Source organism: Nannospalax galili, unplaced genomic scaffold (assembly GCF_000622305.1).
Source record: "Nannospalax galili isolate Female #2095 unplaced genomic scaffold, S.galili_v1.0 scaffold1077, whole genome shotgun sequence".
NCBI classification, from domain to species: Eukaryota; Metazoa; Chordata; class Mammalia; order Rodentia; family Spalacidae; genus Nannospalax; species Nannospalax galili.
In genome coordinates, this window is record NW_008340429.1 from 1450016 (window position 1) to 1458938 (window position 8923).

Sequence of the window (8923 nt, forward strand, 5' to 3'; positions counted from 1 at the left end):
CAGTACTCACAAAGAACATGGACAGTGTCCTCCGGTTGTGTAGTCGCCGCTAAATACACGTAGAGTGGGGATGAGGAGGGGGGAAAAACAGAGACACAGTGAGGCCTGGCAACAGGAGGTGAGGGTGGGGAGTGGGGGCATAGAGAAGGGAGAAGGGAGAGTCACGGTATAGTGGGGAGCATCAGGCAGGCACACTATTTCCTCTTGTGATGTGTCAAAGGGAAGAGCAAGGATCAGATGATTAGGACAGGCTGGGGATGGGTGTCTCACCAGGGTCTGATTGGCAGAAAGGAGAGTGGCTCCACTATCATCCCCACGGATGGGCAGCAAGGGCATAGTGCCAAACTTCTGATGGGCAAGATCAGAGGAGGAACGGCAACGTAAGACGACAGACTGTTGGTCATCATGCTAATGAGAGAGTGGGAGGTTAGCACCAGTGGACTTGGAAGGCACTGAGGGATATGACTGGGCTCTAGGACCACCAGAGACCCTGCCTTCAGCCTCTTCCTTCTCACCTGGGCTTTAAGGATACTGGTGGTCCAATCCCACATCTCATCTTCGTCAGTGCAGGACAAGTAGCTGCGAGTGATCAGAGTGGATTCAGGAAAGTGATGGAATCCTAGCACTAGGCATGAAGAAGGAAGGGGAGGAAAGGGGACAGGGGGCAGGGGCTGTGGAGATAGCTCGGTTGGCGTAGTGCTTGCCATGCAAGCATGAGACCAGACTTTGATCCCCAGCACCCATGTTTAAAAAAAAAACAAAGCTGGGCATGTTATCCCAGCTGGAGAGGTTGAGACAGGCAGGTCCCTGAGGCTCACTGGCCAGCCAGTTTAGCCTAATCAGCAAGCCCTACGTCCTAATGAATGACACCTGAAGTTGTCCTCTGGATTCCACATACATGAGTGTATACACACACACACACACACACACACACACACAGAGTGAGGGGCTGAGATAGAGGCACACCCAGCCAGGAGGTACTTACAGGTGCATCTTCTCCAATATCAAAGTAAAGCCCCATCTGGAAGGCAAAGGAAATCAGTACAGGGTGACTTCAGAAGCCAGAGGGGTGAAGGCAGAAAGGCCCTAAATGAGGGATAGGGAAGAAAACTCACAGTGTTGGAGGTTTTAACTTCTTTCGAATTCCCAGGTAGACCTTAGCACCTTCCAGAGACCACTCTCGTTCTGGTTTAGCACTCTGAGAATATGGGCAGAGGAAGTGAGGTTGAGAGGTAAAAGAACATCATAGTTAAGGTCAAGAAGTCATGGAAGCATTGGGACATGTGATCATGGACTCAGAGAAGTCAAGGTCAGGGAAGCAATGAGATCAGTGAGGGTGTGGGCTGTGGAGTCCAGGGGTTAGTACAGTCATGGCTCCTGCTACCTGGCTGGCCACTCAGCAACCCACCCCTCTAGCTCCAGGGCCTCACCTTCTTCTCCTTAAGCAGCAGGAGGCAGCGGCCACGCACCAAAAAGAACTTCTCCTGGAAGCGGCTTCCCAACAAGCGAGATGGTTCCTCACGACACCTCAACAGCCCCACCCGTGGGCTCTCACGACGAACTCCTGGGCACAGAAGGGCAATGCTGGATGGAGGCTCCTGGGAGAGAGGCTTGGGAAAAGCTGAGCTCAGAAGAGGAGGCTCACCTGTGAAAAGGCAGCCAGCTTGTGCCAGGGAGACTTTTCTCAGAAGCAGAGAGGCTGAGCAGGGCTCAGGAAGCTGGCACCATTGCAAGGCCTGCTCTAGGACCTTTTCCTTGGGGTGCAGTGGCCTCTCTGAAGGGAAACGTTGGGCAGATAGTAATCAGCATATCTGACCAAAGCCTAGAGCTCCCACATCATCCCCCTCTAGTCATTCATTCATTCATTCATTCATTCATTCATGCATGCATCCATCCAACTATCCACAGGTATTTATTTTAACAATGATTCTATGCCAGATACCATGCTGGCCCTGGGATGCAATGGTAAGCATGATATACATGGCTTTCCTTCCTGAAGCCACAGCCTAATGAAGGAGCCAATAGTAAACAGGTAGGCAAACAAAATATAGAGACCAGTAATTACTTAAAAAGAAACAATATGCTGAGACACAGTGGGGGAAAAGGGACAGGAACAAATTGACAGAGAAACAGAAAGACAGGTCACCAAATGAAATAAGACAGTCAGGCAAGGCCTTTCAGAAGTTGCATCTGTAGGTAAGGTATTAAGAAAGGCAGGCTGGGGGCTGGAGAGATGGCTCAGCGGTTGAGAGCACTGACTGCTCTTGCAGAGGACCCAGGTTCAATTCCTAGCACCCACATGGCAGCTACAAACCGTCCTTAACTCCAGTTCCAGGGGAATCCAACACCCTCTTCTGACCTCTGAGGCATTGCACAACACGGATGCGCTCACATACATGCAGGCAATACACTCATACACATAAAATTTAAAAATACTAAATAAAATATATTTTAAAAAAAGAAAAGAAAAGCAGGCCATGCTTTTACCTAAGATTATAGATGATCTTTTATTGTTGTTGTTTGTTTGTTTGATTGATTGATTGATTGATTGATTGATTGGGTTTATTTGTTTTTGTTTGTTGAGATGATGTCTCACTATGTAGTCCTGGCTAGCCGGAACTTGCTACGTAGACCAGGCTGGCCTCCAAACTTTGGCAATCTGCTGGCCTTTTCTGGTGTGTGCCACTACCCTCAGCTTCAGGTAAGATCTTATAAGATGAAATATAAGAACAAAGGTGGTGAGTCAGAAAATATGCACTTGGGGAACTAAACAGCCAGTGTGGCCAGACTGGGGGCAGAGGTGTTGTATATAGCTCAGTGGTGAATGCCTGCCTTCCATTCTCAAAGCCCTAGGTTCAGTTATCAGCACAGTGGGGGAGGACACACTGTGCTCTAGTAAAAAGACAACTAAGAAATGGGTGATGTGAGATGAGGCCTGAGGAACAGGCAGCAGCCATAAACCCAAGGTTTTGCAGGTCATAAGAAGGATTTTGAGTTTTATTCTAAATTCATTGGGAAACTATCAGAGGGTTTTAACCATGGGAATAGTATGATCTAATTTATGCTTGATACATCCATTTGGCTGCTGTGCAAAAAACGGATTATAGGAAGCAAGAATGGAACACTGTCCAACTACTTCCAGTTGAGAACCATGCATTTTAGTGGTTCGTGTTGGGACACATTAGGATAACGGTGACTATGACTAGGCGGTGGAAAGAGTGGAGATTGTGAGGAGTGACAGATTTGAATGAAATCAACTGGACTAGTTGGTGGGCTGAGTATGAAGATGAAAGAAGTGGGAGGTGGGGGGGGCGCTCCAGAGGACTCCTAGTCTTCTGGACTTAATTGCGTGAACTGTGGTTCTAGTTGCTGAAAAAGGAAAACCAGAAAACAGCCTGGTTTATATTGGAGGAGGGGACTGGGAATGAAGGAAATGTCAGTCTTAGACACTGTAAATTTGAGATGAATATGAGAAGTAGAAGTGTGAAGTAGGCACTTGGATATGTAAGTGCAGAGTGCAGAGGAGAGATCTGAGCCAGAGATGAAAGTGTGGGGTGGTAGCCAGGCATGGTAGTATATACCTATAATTCCAGTACTTGGGAGGCAAAAGCAGGGGAATTAACACAATTCAAGGCCAGTCTGATCTAGGTAGTGAGTTCTTGATCCAACAAGGCTACATAGTAAGAACTTGTCTTTAAATTAATTGATTAATTTGGGAGTCAATTAATGACAGTTAAAGCCACGGGGGAGGATGAGTTCATCCAAGATATAGAGAGAAAAGAAGAAAGGGCTCAGGATTGAGTCCTGGTCCTTCTAACATTTCAGTCTAGGAAAATGGCAAAGAGAAGCTCCCATTGAGATAGAAGGGAAACCAAGAGCTTGTGTGGTCCACTAAAGCCAAAAAGATTGAGAAAGAGAGAGAACATGCACAGAGGGAATGCCTTCTTAAGTGGGTAAGTTGACTAGGAAAATGTCCATTATATCTGTGATGACCTAGGTCACATGACCACACACACAAGGATGTGGTCACACTCACCAAGCTCTCCATGCTCAAGAATTTCAAACGTCATCCATAAGTCTGTTCCTGCTACTGTCCCTCGAATTTCCAATACCTGGTTAGTCAGTTCCTCAGCAGTTAGTGTTGGGGACACCTAAGATCCCAACAAGAGCAGAGAATCCATGTGATCAGACCATTGGCTTTTCCCCACCCCATTCTCTCTTCCCCTCCAGTCCCCTCTAGACTGACCTTCAGGGTAACACAGTTGTCTGGGTGTTGCTGCTCTATATAAACCTCCATGATAAGGTCTCCAGCCTGGGACAGCTGAGGAGAGGGGGAAAGGAGGACGCAGAGATTTCAAAAATACCAGTATCAGAGAATGCCTCATAGGTACTTCCCACAGCAAAGATCTCCTTCTAACCCTCACCTCCAACTTGGCTTGGGACCTGGAAGAGGAGAACTCCAGGAGGTGCGGAACTGCATGTTTAGCTGCATGTGGTGCTACCCCAGTGCCACACAATGACTGGGAGAACAGGTTTGTAGTCAGACTACCTGGGTTCCATCTCAGCCACTCACCATAGTGTGACCTTGAATAAGTGACCCCAAGAGCCTCAGTTCTTTATTTGAAAAAATGGGGTTACCTATTTCATGGAGTTGTGTAATGCTAAAGTGGGATTAGAGGTGCTTAGAGAATATAAGAAGTCCTCAATAATATTTGCTATTGTATTTTCCTGCCCCTGCCCCCACCACCCCCTCTCCTCCCATAAAGTCTCAGACTAGCGCAGACTGGCCTTGACCTCAATTTTGTTATAAAATAGGGTCTCAGGTAGCCTTGAACTTTCTATGTAGCTGAGGGTGACCTTGAACTTCTGATCCTCCTGTTTCTACCTTCTGACAGCTGGGATTACAGGCATGTGTCACCAACTCCGTATTTTTTATGTGGAGCTGGAAAAAGAATCCAGAGCTTCATGCATGCTAGGCAAGAACTTTAGCTAAGATACATCTCCATCTTAGTCTGTAGCTCTCTGTGTAGCCAGATTTCTGATTCTCCTGCCTCCACCACCCAAATGCTAGGATTACAGGCATGTTGGGGTCTCTTATACTTAGAAGTGAAATGCTGGAGGTGCAGTTCAGCGATAGAGCACTTGCCTAACAAGTGTGAGGCTTTTTTTTTTTTTTTTTTTTGGACTTTTTGAGACAGGGTCTCCCTGTAGCCCCAGCTGTCCTGGAACTCACCATGTATACCAGGCTGGACTTGAATTCACATAGATCTGCCTGCCTCTGCCTCCTGAGTGCTGGGATTAAAAGTGTGCACCACCACACCAGGCATGAGGCTTTTTTATTTTTTCAAATCCCCAGTATCACACATACACAAAAATAGTAAGGTTCTGCTACCATTGTTTTGTAATGAATCTTTGTGGCAGAACAAATGGAGCAAACACATTGCTCAAAGCATCCTTCCTGGGGGATCCCCTGTCTACCAAAGAGCTGACAGTCAATGCACAGAAGGACAGGCTAAAAGGAAACTTCCTCTAGTGGGCAGAAGAGCCATTTCCTATCATGGTGTGCCTCCTGCCATCTTTCAGCAATCTAAGATCAGAGCTGGTTACCTGCACATCCTTCCAGGTGGTGATGAGACTGACTTCCAAGTCAATCTGAGCTGCCTGGTCAGAGTCAATCTGCAAAAGATCCAAAAGGTGGTGTGGGGTTGCTAGAAAAAGAGGAAAGCAGGGCAGAACTGAAGGCCAAAGGGGCCATGGACAAGAAGGTTGGAGGCCTGAACTACAAGGAATCAACAGGGAGAAGATATTGGGGGTTAGATTGTGGGAGAAGCCCAGAGCTCTGAGAGGAGGTTCCCAGTGCAGAGAAGCTTCGGAGGGCTAGTCTAGAGGTCTGGGGGATGGAGAGTCAGAGTCTGGGTCTCACAGAGGTAAGGCCATAGGTCATAGATCATGGTCGGGAAAGCCTTACATCAAAGACAGAGATGTAGCCATCGATGAGCTCCTGCAGCACCCGCACCTCATGCTCTCCCCGCCCATCCGTCTGGAACACACTAGGTGCAAACAGCAGGGCCAGGTTCCGTGTACACATCTGGTTTAGGGATGCACACTTCTGTACCCTGCAGAGGGGAACTAGGGTCATGAGGAGTGCAGCTCATGCAAATGTTTACTATACATTTATGGTATGCCAGGCTCAAGGCTAAGTACTAGGGATATGTCAGTAAATAAGATAATATTGGCCTCAAGGAACTTTGAATCTCTCAGGGACACAGTTAAGGTATGGGTGACCACAAATTGAGCAGGGGCCCACATGTAAGGGGAAGGCAGTAAATATTTTAGGCCCTCAAGCCATATGGTCTGTCATAACTCCTCAGCTCTGCTGTTACACTGCCAAAAAGCCATAGATGACATAAATGAATGGGCAGGACTTTACACTTTACATACAAAGTTTTATTTGGAAACTCTGGCAATGGGCTGGATTTGATACTTGGGCCTGTAGTTGGCAAACCTACATATTATATAACCAGTACAACACAGCCAGGGATTCACCCTCACGTCATTCAAAGGCTTCTCTCCCCAACAGGCCCATACAGGTATTTTTGTATCTTATCCATTTTTATATCTCTTACAGTTAATCACAGAATAATTTTTAAGAGTGATTATTTCTGAAGGCTTGTTACATGCCATGTGCTGTACTAGGAATTTCACGTGGATTATCTCATTTCATTCTCATATAACCTATCAGGTAGAAACTTCATTACATCTCATCTTCCGCTTAGGAATAAGCAAACTGAGGCTCAAAGAGAACAGACAGCTAACCTAAAATCACACAGCTAGAATAATAGAGTCAGATTAAAGCCTGTTTGCTTGACCCCCAAATCCATCCTCTGAACCTTTGTCTACAACACCTTTACTTAACGGCTATGTGAAAAATGAATGAATGAATGAATGAATGAATGAATGAAATTGTGGTACTGGATTGAGGTGATGAAGGACCAGGAAATGAAGCTGAGTGGGCCTAACCATACTGACCGATAGAGATGCCCAATGAGTGCGGCCAGTGTACGTTGGTTAATTCGAGGCAGGCAACCAATCACTTCTTTGTATTTCTCCAGGCGCTGATTCTTCTGCGGAAGCTCTGGGGATGGAGGGGAGGAAAGATGGAGAGGATCCAAGAAGAGACAATGAAGGCTAGGAGCAGAGATTTGGGGAAAAACAAAACCAGGATGGAACAGAGGTGTCTCTTTCTGCCTCTTAGTTCCTGAGCCAAGTCTCTGGATGATCGCCCAGGATGGGGAGTGTTGAGGAGGGGGCTTCCCAATCCCACAAGAGAACTCCATGGTTTCTGATAGGGAAGGATGGAGATTCCCAGTTGGGTCTTGGGAGTACCTGCAGCCTCCCTCCAGCGAGGCAGCAACCGAGCTGAGGTCACAGGGTCATCAAGCTCTCGAAAGAAGCGCTTGAGTGTGTCAGTGACATCTTCCACAAAGTGTTCCCTTGGTCTGAGCTTCACTGACCGGGCATCCCGCCGGAACTCAGCCAGGAGTCTCAGGCTGCGGGCCCGAGCACCCCCTTTCCGATATACACCTTCTAGCTGAAGCCCTGAAAATAGCCAGAGGTTCCTGTTTACCATTACCCAAAAGACAGAGTACCACCCAGCCAGAGGCCCCTCTCTACCATCCACCCAGTGGCCCCTCTCCAACTCCTCCATGGTATGTGGGTACTTGGTCTCAGCTACCTGTTGGGCTAGTCTTTGTTCTCAACTCCCTGCTTGAAAGTCCTTTCCTGACCTCGCTGTCACACTTGGCATCCCCATCATGCCGCAGCTCTCACTTTTATTCTTAAGAAGTACTCCCTGAAATCACGTAATAGTTGACCTGCATTAGCCACACCCTCTGTATTTAAGTATTCACCTGTTTACCAAAATTTATTTGTAACTCTTATCATCCGTAAGTCATTGTTCAGTATCCATGGGAGACTGGATCCAGCAGCCCCCTAAAAATAACAAAACCTATGGCTGTACAAGTCTTATATATCAAAAGGTGTATGTAACCCTATGTACATCATCTCCAGGTAACTTATAATACCTAATATGTTGTAAATCACTGTTATGTTGGGGCTGGAGAGATGGCTCAGCAGTCAAAAGCACTGACTGCTCTTGCAGAGGACCCGGGTTCGATTCTCAGCACCCACATGGTGGCTACGAACCGTCCTTAACTCCAGTTCCAGGGGAATCCGAAGCCCTCTTCTGACCTCTGTGGCATTGCACTACACGGGTGCACTCACATACATGCAGGCAATATACTTGTACACATAAAATAAAAATAATAATTAAAATATTTTTTAAAACCTGTTATGTCTTATGTACAGAATAATGACAAGAAAAGTCTACATATTCATTACCATTTTTTCAAATATTTTCTATCTTCAGTTGATTGCATATACATATGTAGAAACTGTGGCTATAGAGAGCTAACTGTACTTTTAGTACTTCCACAGTAATTTATGAACATGTGCAGAGTAAGTAAAAACTTGATTCCTCCTCCCATGCATATGTTCCTTGCTAAGATCTCAGATTATAAGCAAATATCCCCTTTTTTTCTTTCTTTTTGCGGTGCTAAGTAGAGAACCCAGGGCCTCACACATGCTAGGCAAATACTCTACCACTGAGCTATATCTTTAGTCACATATGTCCCTTTTACAAGATATTTAGACACACTTTTCTCTTTTTTTCTTTTTGTTGATGATTTCACAGCTTTAAAATGTCCCCCAATATGTGCAAAGCTGAAATTCTATCTAGTGTTTCAAAGCATAAGAGCACTGTCATATGTCTTTCAGAGCACATTTGTGTGGATTAGCTAAGCTCCATTAGTGTATAAGTTACGCTGCCACTGTATTTGAGTTCAATGCTAATGAATCAATCATA

The 8923-nt window shown here is 46.2% G+C and overlaps 1 protein-coding gene across 8 annotated transcripts in view; it reads right to left on the reverse strand.

The window, feature by feature from the left end:
* The window catches only part of Arap3 (ArfGAP with RhoGAP domain, ankyrin repeat and PH domain 3), a 28134-nt gene that overhangs the window by 2339 nt on the left and 16872 nt on the right, over positions 1-8923 (reverse strand). For 6 of the 8 annotated variants that reach the window (XM_029564706.1, XM_008835509.3, XM_029564703.1 and 3 more), the window contains 13 exons: positions 7387-7599; positions 7030-7135; positions 5969-6116; positions 5608-5676; positions 4247-4321; positions 4037-4151; positions 1646-1774; positions 1431-1564; positions 1116-1198; positions 986-1021; positions 516-579; positions 271-408; positions 11-49 (listed from right to left, as the gene is read on the reverse strand). In XM_029564706.1, coding sequence (XP_029420566.1) covers positions 11-49; positions 271-408; positions 516-579; positions 986-1021; positions 1116-1198; positions 1431-1564; positions 1646-1774; positions 4037-4151; positions 4247-4321; positions 5608-5676; positions 5969-6116; positions 7030-7135; positions 7387-7599 — 1349 coding nt within the window. Of the gene's footprint in view, positions 1-10; positions 50-270; positions 409-515; positions 626-985; positions 1022-1115; positions 1199-1430; positions 1565-1645; positions 1775-4036; positions 4152-4246; positions 4322-5607; positions 5677-5968; positions 6117-7029; positions 7136-7386; positions 7600-8923 lie in introns of those variants that run through there. The other 2 variants (XM_029564705.1, XR_003849886.1) reach the window with 2 other exon arrangements.